The sequence below is a fragment of the Hesperophylax consimilis genome, chromosome 1 (genome assembly GCF_061612785.1).
Source record: "Hesperophylax consimilis isolate HC1 chromosome 1, BYU_Hcon_1.0, whole genome shotgun sequence".
In the NCBI taxonomy this organism is placed as follows: Eukaryota; Metazoa; Arthropoda; class Insecta; order Trichoptera; family Limnephilidae; genus Hesperophylax; species Hesperophylax consimilis.
In genome coordinates this window covers 34,833,558-34,852,789 of record NC_142836.1, presented here as the reverse complement: position 1 = coordinate 34,852,789, position 19,232 = coordinate 34,833,558, and the positions used below count along the sequence as shown (strand labels likewise).

The following is a 19,232-nucleotide window of genomic DNA, read 5'->3' as shown; positions in this document are numbered from 1 at the left end:
ACAAGAAGGCCTCTTGCATGTCATAATGGAGGGTATGACCGAGGGGACCAACTCTAGGGGACGCCCACGCCGAGAGTACCAGGAGGACCTGCTGGTGGACGTGCGCTGCTCATCATATGCAGAAGTCAAAAGAGCCGCACAAGACAGGGAAGAATGGAAGAGGAGATTAGATGAAATTGCTGCAAACCAATCCCAGGATTGAAACCAGAGAGAGAGTATTACGTATTGGAATCCGAAAGCTTATCAATGCAAGCAATTCTGGACTATCAAATGCATCATTTAGAAGTTTGTATAGAAATGCTAATTCAGTGAAAATCCTTCCGTCAGACAATTTAAGCATATTCATTCCATTTTTTTTTTTATATTAACTCCACACAGGAGGCCCTGAAGAAAATAATTTCCCTCAGGGCCTATGTCATCTTTGGGGATGCTGTGTGTAGGGTCTTTTTGTATAGAGGAAGGAGTGAACATGGGTCTTGAAGAGTCCCATGTTGTAGGAGGGAGGAAACACGGAGGCCGGCAGTTCGTTCCACAGCCGAGCTGTTGAACTTAAAGAAGCGACCCGTTCTCATGTGACAAATGTCAACCGTGTACAAATGTTGGGCGCGCGTTTGGCGTGTATCCCGACTACGCACCGGTGCCGAAGGGATCAATGACACTAGTTCCTCAGAGCATCTTCCATTGTAATACCGATAGAACAAGGACAGCATACCTACCTGACGCCTGTGCTCTAAAGATTGCAGTCCGTTTGTTAAGATTGGGGAATCTATCAAACGGCCCGCCCGTTTCTGCACAGAGTCAAGGGTTTTTTTCAGGTATTTAGGGGCTCCGGACCAGAGATGTCTGCCAAATTCGACAGTAGGGCGCACTTGCGATTTGTACAGGGTCAGCAGTTGTGTACTATTAAAGTATCTGCGGGCCCTGTACAGTACGCCCAGCTTCTGAGAGGCCAACTTTACTCTGGCTTCGATGGAGCCCCCGTACCTGAGCTGGTCACTTATAGTTACACCAAGCATATCAATGGAAGGCCTGTTCGGAAGATTGCTTCCGTTGAAGGAGACTAGATTATCATTTGGATCCCTTTTAGACGTAATCAGACAGGATTGGGTCTTTGAAACATTAAATTCGACGAGATTATTTTTACCCCAGGAGGAAATACTCTCGAGATAACCGTCCATTCTCTGCTTCAAAGCCCTCCGAGCCGTTGGAGTTTGTGTGCCCTTTGGGGGCTTGTCAAACAAAAAGCTATCATGAACTGTACTGTCATCCGCGTAACAATGAATCGGTGCACATGTCAAAAGGTCATTGATGTGCAACAAAAACAAAGTCGGATTTAAAAGAGTTACACAATATTGCTGAAATAACCATTTTAAAAATGACCTAGATTATGGGAGTTTTCTTATTTTTATAGCTAGTGCAATTTCACATTTTTTGGTCATTCGATAAAGATTCCATGGTATTTTGGTAAATGTTTTAACTATTATTATAGGTAGTTTTTAAAGAAAGACGAACATTCCCGGGTTACGAATAACCTCACAATATTTGAAAATCTCTTACTATCACCACAGTAAGCAGAAAATGTTCCTTGTGCTGTGGAGGACTCAGCCAGCCGAGGAATTGAACTCACCACGTCTGGGTGGGAATCAGATGCGATGCCAACTCAGCCACTGACATTTCACCACAATTTTCGATTACACATCTGCTCTGAATATAAACACTAATGCTGTCCGAAACGTTGGCTAAAGAAGGAGGTAAAAATAATTCACTGTATTACTTTTGGCCGTGAAAATCTCAAATCATATCGATTAAATGGTTTGAGGTAGAAATATCCAATGAATAAATAAAATACTTTTGTAGATGTACCTACCGATAAAGCTGTCCTGAAAACAAAAAGCATTTTTTTATATTTCGTTGAGTATTCATTCTTCCTCATCCTTGTTTCAGAGGAAAGGTACCACAATACCAACATATAATATATACCTAGAGATGGCAAAATTTAGCATTAATTTTCAGTATTTTTATCATTAACAATTGGAAATTTAGCGTTTTATAGCATTGTGAGGCATAATTTAGCGTTTTGTAGCAAAATAGAAAAAAACGTAATTCCTGAATGTTTTTAACGCATATTTTAAGTATTTTTGGTAAAATATATGTTTAACCTTCATTTGCAAGTATTTCCATGTGAAAGATTATAAATAATTAATTTTAATATTAAATTAATAAGGAAGGAAACTCTAAGTACGGGTCGAACACAAACACAACAAATGCAGATTGCGATTAACATCAATAGGCGTAATTTATTTCGCACAAATTGTGTAATGTCAAAAAGCAATTTAAACATTTACACATAAAATAGTAACAAAATTATAAAAAAAATCGTGGGAAAGGCTTTCAAAAATGAAATAAAGTAGGCATAATACTTTTCCCTGCACATTCACATGAAACTACCTTCCTTATGCATTTTTCCCAATTCTTCTTTAGTTGTACTGGACTAAATATTACTGTATCAGCTTCTCCGATTTGTATGGTTCTTTGACTTCTGAAATACGCTATATTCTCGGTAAGCGTTTAAATTCAGCGTACAGTATAAATTAAAAATATTAAATATTTACACATAAAATAGTTAAAAAAATGTAAAAAGAGGTAGGACAGGCTTCCAAAAATGAAATAAAGTAGGCATATTTGAAATACAGGTAAATACAAAAAACAATTAATAATATTAACAATTAATTATATAATAGTTTCAATAGTGGGCTCCTTCATTCTCGTACGACTGTCAGTCAATACCCGGTATTTTCGGGAAATTCGCGCCTATTTCGCTAAATAGAATAATTTAGCTGAAATACGGCCAAAATCACGTTTTTCGCGTTAATTCGCGAAATAGAAATCACTGGAAACACTTTTAAATGCCTTGAAACGCAAAGAAAACTTATAAATGCCCTATTTTCGAACCATAAATATTTTTTCGCGTTTTTAGTTAAAACGAAATTTTGCCATCTCTATATATACCTACATTAGTTAGAATTTTCATGTTTCTATAAATAGAAATGAGTCCATTCGGTTTGGACTACAAAAGAGAGAACAAAAAAATTGTAATATTAATTCTGTGAAATCTTTGGGATTTACTCTGACTAAATTGAATCTCCAATGATGTAACGATGCATCATACTATGAAATGTAAAATTCGTCTTCGGATGCAATCCAGTAACATTAATAATCCATTATCCTGTTAAATGTGTATTCAAACAATCGGTTTGAAGAAAATAAGTGATGGTATTTAGTTCTTTTACTTTATTAATTATATTGATTGATGTCCCAAATGTAAAACCAAGAATCGTGAATAGGTACTTGTGACTTTTGTTAGAAATGATATTTACCATTCGCAGGACCTTTCGTTAGGTGCAACGAACTTAGAGTAATACGCATTTGCTGCATAATTGTGCCATAACAGGTAGGTACAATTGGAACTTAGATCCTCGTTAGATTACAGGTTTCTTCAGCTTCTAAATACCAAAGTTCTAACTTCTGTACAATATTTATGTATACGAAGAGTGGCAGGTGCGTTATTTTTTTAATTTTCACTCAGTAAAATGGTTTATACCCGGGTGAAAATCTGCGCCCTTCGGTAACAGGGGTTCTATCCAGATCGGTGTTTGCCAGAAGCTCCCGACCTGAATAGGCCCCGGAACTCATAGTAGATAAACATTCTTTTACTGTTTTTGTTGTTTTCAAAGCGGGCCCCCAAAATTGCCCAGGGCCCCCTCACGGCTTAAGACGGCCACTCTTCATAAAAACGGCTGGGATTATTGTTCTTGCTATTTTTTATATAAATTTTACTATGTTTATATCATTTTTGTGCTTTACCCCATTTTCAAGGTGCTTCGATTGTTAAATACGTTATTATTAATTTCAGCTGTTTCATATTATTTTTTAATTGTTGAAAAATAAATCGTGTGGTTGAAGAAGTAAATTTACCGATGAAGTATTAAGTGTTATGTCATAAATTGAGATACTAAAATCTTGCTTTAAGCTCTAGTGAAGAAGACTGAATAATAATTTGTATTATTTGTTTTTAACTATTTATTATTAACAGTTACCTTATGTTGGTGTTCAAAGACATGAATCAAGAAAACACTCTTGAACAACTGACATAATAATTTTGGTTTATTTTAGGCCAAAAATGTTATTAATTCCTTCACTTATTATTTTTTTGTAATAGACCACCTACTTGGAAATAAATATTTTTTAGTACATACTTACCAATATTTAAAAAATTTACATTCAATCCACGATTTTTTCTTCTCGTGTTATCACCAAAAAATAACCTATAATATTAATAATACGTCCAACTCCCATAAAATATTGGCAATATCAACAACGCTGGCCGCTAGAGATGCTAGTGTAGCATGTTGCTAGCAGAATGTATGGGAAATGTCAGAAGTTGGAGGTATTTGGTATCACCACGATACTTATTTTACGTATTGATATGTAGGTACTTTCGGGAAGTTTACCAATTTCCAATATCGTGTTTTTTAGATATACCTAAACAAAATGAATAAAAAAAATTAAACTTACTTTTTTTATGGAAAAATGTAACATACCACCCAGGCGTCGTGAGTTCAATTCCTCAGCTAGCTAAGTCCTCCACCACGACACACGAAAAGCAACTATTATGATAGATTTTTCAAATATTTTCAGGTTATTCGTAACACGGGAATGAATCTTCTTTTAAAAAAAAAATATTAACATTTTTCAACCAATCAATAAAAATAATTTATTTATTTTATTTTGTTTCCTATTAACGTACGTAATCTTAAAATTTTTCCTTTCATTTCACATTGTACTATGGCCGTCAATAACTTTTATGTAAACCTCACTTCTTCCGTTAATTCTGAATGAATTGATAAATTCATATAATATATATAATAAATTCATATAGCGCCGTTTTTTGTGAAAAATAACCTCACGGGCGATAAACTATTAGGGTTTATATAAACTTAGTCAATGTATAAACAGTATAAAAGTTTCGCGCCGTTTGCGGTTGCTTCGTTCCTTTCGACGGCCGGCATAGTCCAGTGGTAACGCATTGGACTGCCATTCCGAAGGTCGCGGGTTCGAACCCGGCGTGCGCAAATAAATTTTATTTGATTAATTTGTGTTATTTCACAATTAATGAATTAAAATAATATATAGTATATTTGCGGCACGTTCCAGAGTGGAAGATACTACCAGTATCGCCCTGGTGTAAGACCACCATTCAGAATTGAAACGTTGCTCCAAATGGCTTTAGCCGTGTTTAGTGACTAGATCTGAATAGCCAGGTACTTCCCCACCTTCCTCTTTCTCTTCCCCACTTACCTTCAGCCTCACAACATCCCCCAATTGGGGATGCCATAGTCTCACTGGCTCCAGACGGGAGCAGTTGGGACTCTTGTGAGGTATTTAATATAAAAAATAAAAAAACATATTTCGTGGTTCAGCCTGGGAAAATTTTGTCCTGTTTATATGCAGTCCAACAGTCTTTCAAGATTATAAAAATACCTTTTGTGTTTTTTTTATAAATATCGTGAACTTAAAATAATTCAAAAATTTTTCCACCACCTATGCATATTTGTCTGAACTAAAACGACACAATAATATTTTGAAAACCTGCTTTACAACTTCAGAGTTTTACAACAACTCTACCGACAAAACGCGAAACCTTCACTTGCCGGTTTCCCTCCAAATTTCGTTTTATTTAATTTACACCAGAGCTGTCAAAATTCGGTGGTTGTCGTAAATAGTTGTCGTTTGATCGTGTTTTGATTTTGAAATTTTGTGAACGTGCTTCCTGCTTCTAAATCAAATGGAATCAACGGTTTCTGTTTCTAAGGTTGGCTTTTCAATTATTTATAATTGTTTACATTTGTATGGAACAACTTACGTATAATAAACTTTCTTCTAGGGGTGCTTTGTCTTCAAAAATGGTTTTGAGCATGTCTCTAAGAAACAGAAGAGTAAAAGGGAAGTTTCAATACCCCTTTTTGAACAGCAATTTACTGAGGAATTATGGTATGAAGCCTACAGAAACTCCTGGCAGAAAGTTGAGAAACAAATCGAGGTGCATATTTAAATATTTATTCTTGTATTAATTTGTTTACCAGAACCAACAGTATAATTGAGATAGATGTAAACTTGTCGAATTTCGCTGCACGCAAAGGCTCTTTAAAAAAACGACACTTTAATTCAACTTACAAATCGAAAGGAGACAACTATTTAAGTCGGGGGTTTAAGTAAACATGCACAAAATAGGTTTTTTTAGGATTTAGTTTGGGTTATTTTCCTAACCTTCAATCCTAATTTTGAGAAAAATTTGAATATTAATCCATCTTTTACCATCTCCCAGCACATAAATAGTCATTTCTTCGTTAACCTTGTCGAATTCCGCTGCATTCAAAGGCTCTTTAAAAAAACAACACTTGATTTAACTATTTACTTACTACTTACAACGAACCGAGGCAACTATTTAGGTCGGGGGTTTAAGTAAACATGCACAACATAAGTTTTTAGGGTTTAGTATATTTTAATAATTTTTGCATATTTCCTAACCTTCAAACCTAACTTTGATTGAGAAAAATTGAACTGTAATGCACCTTTAACCATATCCCACCACTTAGTTATTTCTTTTAGTAATTAAGTGTGCAGCGGAATTCAACAATATTAACGATTTTACCATAAAGCTATATGTTTACAGGAGCTGAACATGACCACCTACAACCGTATTTTACGGGACTTAGTAAACTATGTGAAAGAATGCTACAACAGCCATTCAGTGTTTTATGATGAAATTATTCCATGCGCAACTCTTCTCACTGGAATCAATCAACCGGATCATATTGTGCAGTTTACAGCTCTGAAAGATCAGCTTTTGTAAGTAGGCATATTATTAATGAACCAGTGGAACGCCGATGGGTCTCTGGAGAACATAAGAGCATTCTAATATTATCCATTTTAGAATATTTTGCGGTGCAATTTTGACGAGATTAGATTCCACTTTTGAATTTTATGAATGGCGCCACTCTGAAGGCTTAAACATTTTTCTGTTTTTTGCTCTGGCCTCCAACAGGTTAATTCTCAAGAACCTATCCATCTTTTTTTCTCCCTTTTGAGAAAATAAATATCCTTTCTTTTACTTTTCAGATCTGAAGTGACTTCTCACGTTGCCATTATTTATTCTCAGGATGCCAATTCAGTGAAACAAATTATTGAAAATATGATTTTGCAGTTCATTAATGATGACGATTCTGAGGTAATATGACTATTTAGTGAATCTTCTCAATGCTCACACACATTATTAACATTAACCGTTTGAGTGCCAAAAAAATTCATACAGTTGCTTGTAAAATGCCACCAAAAAAACATTATTTTTTTATGAAACTATATATTTTTTTAAAACCCCATAAATTCTTTGAATTTTCAAGAATTTCGATGATTTTTTCGGTGTTTTATTAAAGAATATTGGTTTAGAATCACGTGGAGGAGGATCTAGAAGTCCAGGCGTTTCGAAAAAATGAGAATTTTACGTACCGACGTACGCGCGAATCAGAACACGACTGACGCAATCGACGGAAATCGACGATTGGCACTCAAACGGTTAAAATAAATTATTATTTAGACATATATTAGTTAAATAAGTGTACAAATTTTCCTTAGTTTACTTTTTACATTACTTTCTTTTTAAATAGCTTTATACAAAGCAACTTTGCCCGTATTACATATTTTCAACCTAAAAATTACTATGTAGTATTTATATTTTAGGATTCTGACTCTTGCGAGTTATTGGACAGTCCAAACAAGTCAATGAGCAAACCTTCGAAGATCAAGAAGTCCCAGTGCAACATGACTATGCTGGCCTCCTGGTTTCAGGAGTTGTATGGCACCAGGAACGGGTCCAACTTCCTATCTCCGTCCAAGAAATTAAAGGCTACCGGTGCAAGGAACCACCTTGTCATCATTATCCCAGATTTTGAAAGCTTTAACTGCGAGACTTTGCAAGATTTCATTTTGATTCTGAGGTAAGTAGGTGTCTTGAAATAATTTTTTTCGTCAACAATATCAATCATCTATCTAATGAATATAATATTTCAATTACAGCGGATACACAGAAGTAATGCCATTTGTATTAGTGTTCGGAGTGGCCACATCCGTCTCCGCATTGCATAAGAGCTTTCCTTACCACGTGTCATCCAGACTAATGGTTCAAGTCTTTCAATCTCACTCTTCAACGCTGTATTTAAATCAGGTTTCTATTTTCAATAATTTCACAACAAAGTTATTATGTTCAATCATTTATATTAATTGAAAAAACACACTTTGTAATACACCACATTTTATTTTGAATCAATAGCCAACCGGGTTTCGGAATTAATTCAAAATGGGACTATTGGTTAAATTTTTTTGATTATTAATTATGTTTGAACTATTATTAATGCCGTTTTTTTTAATTTCAAGGGCTTCTAAATTGTTTAACCTAATTCCGATTCCATTTTTATGTAATATTTTAACACTTTTATTAACAATTAAAAAATTTGCAGTATCTCATGTGTGTTGTGGTTTGGTGAATTTTGCCTGGTGATGGTATGTATTTCAAGTAGACATTGTTTACAAAATATTAATTTTTTATTCTTATATTTGTAGGTATTGGAGAATATTTTCCTAATTGATAAATGCCCATTCCATTTATCCGGGAAAGCTTTTAAACTGTTAATTGATGTCTTCCTGTTTTACGATTTTTCTGTCACTGGATTTATTCAAAGCATAAAGGTAATTATTAAATTACTTTTTATATTGGTAAAATAAATAGGGTCTTGTTTTTTTTCAATATTTTTTCATCTCTCCATCATCTCTCTTTAAACAATTGACTAAATCCAATGCAATTTATTTATTCATCATGTAGCTACGCGACTGGGAGTGTGTCATAATATAATTTTTTTTTTTCAGTTTTGCATGATGGAACATTACTACGCCAACAAGATCAGTGCCCTCTGCTGTCCGAGAAAAAATATTATTCCCACAATATCCAAGATGGAGACCAAAGATCTGGAGGCTGTAAGGCACTTGCCCTCCTTCAGGCCCTACGTGGAAGCTAAACCGGCCTCTACCAGAATATCCCTTTTGCAAAATGATGATTATTTCAGAATTGATTTGGCTAAGGCTGTTGAAAATCTGCACGACTATCTGCATGATTTCCACGTTACAATGAAGGTTCTTCTTACCATTGTCGGCAATCTTCCCAATGCTCCATTAGGAAAGCAGGTGATTGCAACAATATAGCCAAGCACTACTTGTATTTAACCAATATTTTCATAATATTTATATGTATCACATAATTTGAAATGAAAATAAAGTTCAGGTAACATAATGAAAAGTTGATTTAAATTACCAACTCTAAGTTAGTAGAGTTGTTTGTTTTTTAAATAGAAATATGAGCATTCCAAAGTTACGAATAACCTGCGACCGGATAATTCATCAAAAAGACAATTCATCAAAAAGACAATTCATCAAAAAGACAATTCATCAAAAAGACAATTCAACACACCTTTAAAAAGTGATGAAACAAAAACTAAGTTACGTAGGTAAGATTTATAGGTTAGTTTTTTCATCACTTTTAAATGACTTTATATCACTTTTTAAAGGTGTGTTGAATTTTCTTTATGTTGAGTTATCATGGAACCAACTAGGAGATATTTATGATAATACATTACGAATGTATATCATAAAAATTGATTTATGATTTATTTTTCTTTACAGATAAGAGAACTGTATGCATCCTGTGTTTCATCCCGTGTAGTGGAGTCTCCCCAGTACAAGCAATGCATGCTCCTTATTGGTTTCCAATCCAAAGATGAGTTTCTGGATGTCCTTGACAAAACTATATCCCAGTTTGACGGCATCCTACAAAGTCAAGCAGTGGCCACACCCAAGAAAAGACGTTTATCATTATCATCCAGGAAGTCCCAAGATACGAATACGCCAAAATCCTCTGCCACAAAGAGAATGTCTGCAGTAAAAGAGAGATTGGTACTTTTTAGAGAGAAAATAATGAATGCCAGTTTGGACTGCGGCAGTATTAAAGAAGAAGATGAAACTGAAGAAATAATAGAAAAACTAAACAGGCAAAATTTAAGAGAGGTACGGTCTACATATACATTTTATTTGGCATATTTTATATTGATTTGTTGAGGGTTGTCCAATAGTCTGTCAATTTAAACACTGTTGTAATCTTTTATGTTAACACCACTCGGCCGGGAAAGGTAGTTCTACCCGTTCAATCGATTGATGCTTAACGTCGGGAAGAGTAGTTCTACCATTTGCGCCGGCCTCATTTCAATGGCAGAAAAAACGGAATTATTCAATGTTTTTATATGAATATTATGTATATGCCAATCTCTTTGTAAAGGTCCTAACTAAATGTACATAATTATCAAATCGTAATGCAAGTCTTCTTTTTCTATTTATCTTCGTGCCTTTCATTTACATCGGTATTTCAAGAAAAGAATAGTATATTATTTGTTATTGTAATAATTCAATTCCTGGAATGAGGGTTTTTATGACCGTGAAACCCGATTCGAATCTCTATCTCTGTTCCGCACCCCTCCTATGTGCAAGTGAGAGAGAGATGTCGGGCGTATTTAAAAAAAGCAGGTATGGGCAAATACCTATAGGCGAACCGTAATAAACATATTACAAGGTTAATTGAGTTCCATTTCAAATAATATTCGATTTTCGTTTGGTACTTTTATAGCTTGGGTTTGCTGAGTTACTACGTAGAAATTTTTACTAAAATATTTTAACGCAAATAATACCCACCAGAAATGTGTTAACATCCATATTATACTCCAACCTATCAAATTATATACATTCCTTAGTACCATACTTCTTCATTTCAGAAACTTTTGAAAGCCTCCACAAAAGAAAAACCCGTGTCAGAGTTTGATACCGTTCGCGGGGAACTTATAAAATACCTTTCTTATGAAGTTTTCGGAACATTTCTACAACCTCCAAACACCCAGCCATTTTACGAACTGTTCTTCTTCAGCGATGTTTACAAAGTGAAGAGACATATCGTGGGAACCCCTCGAGCATCCATTCATACAGCACTCAATAACCCTTCTGCCTATTTACAGGTAACATTTTAAGTCTTTTAATTTATCTGTTTTTTCTTCAACACGTTAACGAGATTTAAATTATTTGCAAAGTGACGACAACCGCGGTGGATATTCATTTAGCAACTTCCGTAAAGGCTGATGGTTTTATTTCCATTTCAGTGCAAATGTTGTGAATTACCGAGCCAAGAGATGATCCTACCGACATTCCCCGATCTTTCTATTGTGTATAAACTGCACCTGGAGTGTGGGAAGCTCATCAATCTGTACGACTGGCTGCAAGCCTTCCTGACCATTGTAGACCCCATTGAATGCACTGAGAACGATGATGAAGAAAGAAGAGACATCCATCCCCAAATACAGTATCCTTTAAAGCGTGATATTAGATGTTAGATTATCATCCTGCACAAGTTGCTCCGGTCTGTAACCTGCAGAGTTAACACTGCCCTGGTGATAGCCAACCTAGGATGGCAGAGGACACCAGAAGAATTTGTTGATTAATTATTTTACTAGCCCTCAGGTCTCGGGCATATACTGTTGGAAGGTCAGAAAATTTCCACTATATAATAATAAAAAAATTAACATTTCTGAAGGTAATTAAAACTATTTTGAAAAGTGATGAAAGACGCTTACAAAGGTTATTATAACAAATAATTTTTATGTTTGCATTAATATTTTTTTAAATATAACAAATATTTATAAGCATTATAAACATAAAAAGTTTAAAAAATAGCTCACCTAGAATTACTGTTAACGAAAGAAATGAAAAACATTACTTATTTACAAATAACTGCCATCTTTATTAATACAGGCCATGCTGTAGAAAATGAACTGACAGTTAAAGAGACCTATTTCCGGACATCTTGCACTTTAGTTTCAGTACTAAACCTACTTAAACCAAGTGAAATTTGGGAGGCGGGTAAGGGTACCGCCGCCCTGGGAACCATTTATTGGATAACCAACACCCATGCCATAAATCACCCCAAGTGGTTTGCTACGTTTGATGACTTAGCCCGTGCCCGGGTTCACGGGATTAGGTTTGTCTAGGTCTTGGCGGCGGATGTGTTTGCCCACCTGCTGCGTGGCAGGCTGGATTTGGAGAGACTGGTTGAGGGAGATTGACCTTTTGACCTCTCCAACGGTACTCTCGACCCATTGTGATTTTTCACAAAAACGGCGCTCTACAAATTATCCAATTATTATTATTATTATTATCGCCTTCCACAGCAATGGGAGGGATGGATTCTTACTACCCACCCCTCTCAATCTTTTTTTACCTTACCAGAACTTAATTTCCCTAAAAAATACCCTCCCCACAACATCCCCAAAGATGAAATATACTATATTTATATTTTTTTTAATTCGTTAGGGCCTCCCATGTGGAGCTAATGTAAAAAAAAATCTAGGGCAAGAAGTCCGAAAATAGGTTTCTTTAACGGTTCACTTTCTACAGCACGGCCTGTATTAATAAAGATAGCGGTTGACAAATGTATTATAAACGTTATTGTCACCTCACATTTTCGTTGTTTCATAAATAAAATAATATAATATTCATAAATTTTTCTTAAATTGCAGTCAGAAACTTTGGTTTAATAGAGGTGCACATTTTAATTTTCTATGGTTATATTCTTAATTTGAATATAAAGCGTGATGTTTTCTCTTTTTAACACTTAGATCATATTTCTCACCATGGCAGTAAGGGAGATACAACGATTTCTATGAGACCTATGAGAACTGTTCCCAAAAGCGAAAAACTTAACCTGAGGTGTTAACACTGGTTTAATAGAGGTGAAATTCCGTAATATCGACTAATGTACCTATACAAAAAATCCAACATACCTGTCGTGGCAGTGTTTGTAGTAAAGCTTTTAGTGTAAATAATAATGACAAGTAATACAAATAATATTATTCCTTAATTAGTATTCAGAGCACGCTTCACCCGCGCCGTATCGGAGTTGCAGTTTCTTGGCTTCATCAAAACCTCCAAGAGGAAGACTGATCACGTTTCAAGACTGACTTGGTAGTGAATTGTGAAGGACTTGACACTATTGGGTGCACCTACTATACTACATTGATACATTCATTTATTTCAAACCCTGATACAATATTCATATTTTATTCTGTAGAACCAACAACTACGATAGGATGGAATAAAAACAATTAAATTAAACTTATTTTTTTATTAAATATATTTCCCACTATTTTTACAGTTTCTAATATACATCATTTTTCATTATTATACTTAACTGTAAGGACGAGTTGTTTTCGTAGAATTTGAACAATTCTTCAAACTTCATAGTTAATTTTCAAGTTCTGTGAAAGATTTTTTCATGTTCTGTTATTATTTCAGTTCTGTCAAGCAACTAGCCTATAATGATATAATAACAGAACTTGAATAGGACTTTCACAGATCCCAAAATTAACGTTTAAATTTGATGAATTGTTCAAATTCTCCGAAACAACCCATTCTAAGTTGACTTCGAAATACGTATTTAAATAATGATTATGTTTCTGAAGGTCCCACAATATTAGGGTGGTTTCCAAAATACAAGCATATAGTTTAGTCAATAAATAAGTTTTTTAAATTTATTTAACATACTAGTTGTAAATGCATATTAAATTATACTTAATGTTCCTACTTTTTGATACATTATAATATTATGTATTTTGTTATTTTACATATTGTTGTAAATGCATTCATATTATGTAACATTATACTTAAAGTTTCTTCTTTTAGATACATTTTAATACTATGTACCTATTTTATTATTTTTAAACTATATATGTATCAGTTAACTTCTCCAAGGCTTCATTTCAATAAATTAATTTCCAGCTCAATTTCTTTTCTCCTCTTCCTGTTTTCTCCTCATCTCACTTATTTTACAGAGAACATTGTGATATTATATTAAGGCGAAGCACTACGAAGTAATGCAAAATCACATGTTTTTGGTTTGAAAATTTGATTGGTTTTTTATAAAAGCCCAGAAAAAAATAAAGTATCAGGCCTATAAAAATTCTTTAAAGTTCGAAATTTCCTACTTATGAACTATAATGTGGTAAATTAAGTTCTTTAGAAAATTATTGGAAAACATTTAAATCTTTGTGCTGGAACTTCACAAAATAAAATAAAACACACAATATTTTTTTTTGCATAAATCAAAACCGGCAGCTGATGTTAAGTGGGAATTTAAATCTCATCACCATCTACATAAGGAGTGTTATTGTCAGCAGCCAAATTCCAAACGTAACATAATGTGGTGCATTGCCTTAAGTATACCTTAATAAAGTGCTACAGAAGAATCATTACAAAAAAAATAATAATTATACCTAATACGATTTCAATTCACTTGGAGATGTGCCATCTTTGAGGAGTGAGCTGTTCTCAAGAGTTTCCTAAAGACCCCTTTTACATCCATATCGGGATAGAGAGCGCCAATCAAGCCTTCCGCAAACAGATACAAAAGCCTTTTATTTAACACGGGATTCTGGAAAAGTTCAAACACCGTCATGAGCCCCCTGTGTGTGGTCTCTGACCCAATGATGTGCTTCAGTTCCTCTTGGCAAACGGCGAGCAAGGCGGCCTTGACTGCCACTCGCGCCCGAGCTCTTTCAGCCGCATCACGAGGATTTGTTCTCCTGGGAATCCCATTGCCAACTGACCAATAAGTACGCTTTACAATATCCAAGCACTGCACTATCGTCCCTGGTGATGTTAAAGACGAAATGCAATCTATGATTCTTTTATTCAAAACATCAGAAAACATGACAGTCAGAAGCTGTCGAAGCAATGCCGATATTTGTCTGCGAAGCCACTGATTACGTTTCCGAAGCTCAAATACTTCATCTAGCAACAAAAGTAAAACTCGTAGCGGTAATTCTGTCCCCATATCACTTCTCTCCTGTAAACTCATCACTCCCGCTGTCTGTAAATGGCTGGGTAAAACCACGGTTGATTCGGACTTACTGCTGCTGAGCACTTTAGATAGACCTTCCATTAAATCATCCACGGTGCTAAACAGTTGCCCCGGAACACCACGCAATGTCCGCATTCCTTGGCGAATTGGCTGCACCAACATTGTGTCTATAACTCGTTGGTTCTGCTTATCGTGAACGTCTTTGGGACTCAAGAAAGGCAATAGTAGGGAAGAATGCAAGATAACATATCGAGGAGGCCCATTCGGAGATCCCAATGCGGCGAGAGCACTTAGCCAAATACTCAAGACTTCCTTCCTTCGTTCTAGAACACTGCGAGATGTGTTGTGGAATGTTTTCTTCGATGGAAATTCCATTTTGCCGAGCTCTGGGTACTGATCTTTAATACTGTTATACAAGTCGAGAAAGTCGCTGTACCGGCGATACACGTGCCAGCAAAACTGTTGACCAGTTGACGGACAGCGTCGAGTAACTTTAACTGCGTAAACGCCAAAAGCTTTTCCTCGTTCGTGAACAACGCCCGTTTCATAAATATCCGCTTCAAGCAGGCAGGACTCCTTACGAATGATCCATTGTTGTATCTGTTTCTGAGGATCCTGAATTTGAACAGAAGACGATGATTCAGATTTCACTTCCTTGCCGCTTTCATTGGGGATTTGCTCAGTAGATTTAGTAGGGCCAGGAGACTGGGATCGAGAGTTGGGCAAACTATCAATAAAGAATTTTGAGGATCCAGAGATTCTTTCAACATCAGTCTCAGAATTATCACTTAAACGACAATCAGATAGTGAACTTAGACTGGTTTTCGAACCATAATTTTGTGAGCCATTATCATTCCGTTCACCGAACTTAGTTAATTCAGATGAATTGAAATTTTCAAGATCTAACTCCGCTAAGAGCATTGTATATTGTCTTGAATTTTTGAAACCCGCACCCACTATTTTCAGCTTAGTTAAAATAAAATCTTCCACTTCTTGAAACCACACAATTGATTTTTCATCCAATGGCATGCCTAAATTTGTAATAAGATTCCGCACTAATGTGTGAGGAACATCGCCACTGTTCAGTATTCCTCCAGCCAAATATTGGTCATAAATAGCTTGAGCAGCGGATTTAATTTCTGAAACACTTCCCTCTCGAACATTGTGTTTACCGCTCACTTGTGTTGCTAAATGCTTTACAGCAGCCGCTCTCCATGCCTGAATTTGTAAATGACAAAATATGTATTCGTGAGCTCCCATGGATTGTGCGTAATCTAGGAAATAGCCCAAGGCGAGATGATTTTCCAAGAGAAAACTCATGGGAAGTTGTGTTACAGCTTGTCTCTGTTGGGAAGACTCGGATGGAGTCAGCGCTGAACTTCTTGTATTCAGCATTCGAACCAAATATTGTAAAGATGACAATTGCTGCTTAACTGCTATATCACATTCTCCGACAGTATCGTGGGACACCAAGTTTTGGATTTCTTGCTGTACTAAATCTAAAGTACACTTCAATTCGTCAACGTTATCTGAAGAACGAATGACAGACAAAAAGGATTCTGATGACAAGCCGTCGTAACAAATAAATCTTAAAACCAGAGTATTCAAAGTATCTGGGTCAGTAATGTAGTTTAATGCTGACTGAAGAGTCACGCAAGAGATCACTCTCATGATAGCCAGAGAAGCACCACCTTTAAAGTCATCAGCCTCCAAAGATATATAAAAGAGCAACTGGCATATTTCTGCAATGAATGATGTTTCCGTTTCTAAATCGGTACACATCTTTTCCCGTGAAATTAAGTTCTTTTCCATTTCTCGTTCAAGTTTAAAGAACTGCTGTTCGAAGGAGAGATTCTTTGTGTTGTTGGTCTCAACATAAAATCTGGAGTTAGCTATATTTCTCTGTTTGCCGGCGTAACTTGCTACATCTGTATCACTCTTGTTGCGGCGGTGCTGCTGTTGAGGGGAGTTGTTGGGGGGAGAGCGAGCAGGCGATCCTCGGCGGGGAGGACGCGAGGGGGCAGCAGCGGCCCCCATCATCCCCCCTCCGGCCCCTCGGAACAGGCGGAGGTGTCCTGTCAGATCCTCAACAGGTCGACCCATAAAATAATTCAGCCAGTTGACTGTCTTGATCCTGTTAGACAGATTGACCGCCACAGATTGCGCAGTTTGTCTGATGCCTTCTTCAAACTCTTTATCAGATGTTATGATGCTATACCATGGTGTAACATAATCCTTCATTAAATATCCAAATATTTCATGTAAGAATGTATCGACGGATTCACTCCCAGTAATCCTTTTGTCTCTCTTGGTAACTTTTTTTGGTTCATTGAAGATGCGCATTACTTGCACCAGAGAACTTGTGTATGACGACTGGTCTAAAGGATTATCCAAAAGGTCCTGTGTTGTCACATTTGTTGTTTCTTTATCGCTGGCCAAATAAAGCATTGTCAACACACCCGCAATGAACGCAATACATGCTAATACAATGTTAATGCATGCTTGTAAACCAAACGTTGTTACAAATAGGAAAACCACTACAGTTATCCACCCAGCTAAATTAACTTCCATTATGAGACATTCAATAAATATATAATCTAAACACTAAGTATATTATAATACTATTAATCAGAGTGGAGATTGTTTAAATGATTTTACTTCACCGCTCTACTCCATTATTCCGTCACCTGTCATTTTGACATTAACATAGGCGTGTTTTGACTTTTGACGTTCAATTCATAGATAAGTGTGCTTTGAACACAAACCTAGTTTAGAACATTTACTAGATCCCTTTAACACAGAGTGATTTTAGTTGATCAAGTCGGAGTTGAATGACACTTGAAAGCAAATCGGCAAGTGTGCCTTTCAACATAGTTGATCAAGTTTTTAGTTGAACGACGAAAGTAGAAAGCCCGTCTACTTTTGTTGTTCAAGTATGAGTCATCGTTCGATTTTCCCACCGAATCGAAACGTGTGAACCATAAATATACCACTCTCTAGATCGATATCTTCGGGCTTTTTGTATACAACAGAATTATACAGTACTTAACCACAGATATACAAGCAGTACCTACCGTGCGGAAAAGAGCAGTAGACAAGATAGAAAAAACTCAAGGTCATCTAAAAGTAAGATGCAACCATAGACAATATAATTGCTCTCGGCCTACTCCATTCATTCACTAGCCCAAAAAAATATTTTAAAAATAAAAATGTCCTTGAAGCAGAAAAATGTCGAAATGTTTTCCGAGGGCAAGGTTCATCTGACTAAGAAAATAAACTTTTACAGTGCATTTCCTTAAGATGAAACTTGTTAATCTGAGAAGAAGAAACCCAAAATGACGAGAAATTTGCAACAACACTGAAGAAAATTTCCAAAACATGATTGTCCGACAGTACGACGAAGAATTCCGACATTTTTTAGCCTCATGAACTCATGGTTACATATGTTTAAAAATCTTTAATTTCACCAAAACAATAAGATAATACAGGATAACACTAATCAATAACATGAATAAGTTGGTCGATATAATAAATAACATTTATACGTTGTGGAGGAAGACATATGCCAAGTATGTTACGTAATAACCTAAAAACTGTCAATTCACTTTAAACTTGAACTTACGTAGGTAGGTTGAATATATGTTTGTAACTCGCTAACACTATACTGGCTTATATTGTATTTTTATCACGAACAACTTTAAAACGACGGAAATGATAGTATTTCGGCAGCAAATGACAACCCGCGTGTATAAATAAACCATTCACGGCAAAATTCCGCCATCTCTTTCTGTTACACCAGTCATTATGGTAGAGAGCGAGAGATCAAACCAGGGTTGCCAACCGTAAAAAAAAATCCCTCGTACGGATGCAGCTAAAAATCTCGTACTTTGACTTTCAAACCTCGTACCAGAGATGGTATGCCCAAAATAATTATTTCCCCAGATTTCGAGGCGAAATTTCCCTAGAATTTCCCTACATTTCGCATTGAACATAACAAGATCTTGGCAAACAAAACCCGCTTCGGGGGGGGGGGGGGGTAGGATTTAGGACTTTTTACTCAGTGAAATAAAGTATTGCAAGTTTCCTACTAAATAAAACATCCCTTTGTGTGGTATTAAAAAAAATCTTTATTGTTATTGTTTTCGTTGTTATCACTCATAGCGATTCTTCTATT

At 35.8% G+C, this 19,232-nt stretch overlaps 2 protein-coding genes across 2 annotated transcripts; one reads left to right on the top strand and one right to left on the bottom strand.

Moving 5' to 3' along the window:
* Positions 1–5,780: 5,780 nt before the first annotated feature.
* On the top strand, positions 5,781–13,285 carry Orc3 (origin recognition complex subunit 3). The gene is made up of 12 exons (XM_089633069.1): positions 5,781–5,872; positions 5,945–6,100; positions 6,734–6,909; positions 7,180–7,288; positions 7,798–8,054; positions 8,134–8,281; positions 8,677–8,802; positions 8,980–9,294; positions 9,790–10,170; positions 10,929–11,165; positions 11,307–11,506; positions 13,072–13,285. Exons 1-12 carry the CDS (start codon positions 5,846–5,848, stop codon positions 13,166–13,168), a joined length of 2,229 nt encoding a protein of 742 aa, XP_089489195.1. The 5' UTR covers positions 5,781–5,845; the 3' UTR covers positions 13,169–13,285.
* A 24-nt stretch (positions 13,286–13,309) lies between these two features.
* On the bottom strand, positions 13,310–17,770 carry LOC149426732 (sorting nexin-13-like). The gene has a single exon (XM_089633068.1). It carries the CDS (start codon positions 17,627–17,629, stop codon positions 14,483–14,485), a length of 3,147 nt encoding a protein of 1,048 aa, XP_089489194.1. The 5' UTR covers positions 17,630–17,770; the 3' UTR covers positions 13,310–14,482.
* Between the last annotated feature and the right edge of the window lie 1,462 nt (positions 17,771–19,232).

Coding starts and splice junctions, on each gene's coding strand:
- Orc3 (XM_089633069.1), top strand. CDS start 5,846: ATGGAATCAACGGTTTCTGTTTCTAAG. Junction 6,101..6,733: donor AAGTTGAGAAACAAATCGAG/GTGCATATTTAA, acceptor ATATGTTTACAG/GAGCTGAACATGACCACCTA. Junction 7,289..7,797: donor TTAATGATGACGATTCTGAG/GTAATATGACTA, acceptor TTTATATTTTAG/GATTCTGACTCTTGCGAGTT.
- LOC149426732 (XM_089633068.1), bottom strand. CDS start 17,629: ATGGAAGTTAATTTAGCTGGGTGGATAACTGTAGTGGTTTTCCTATTT.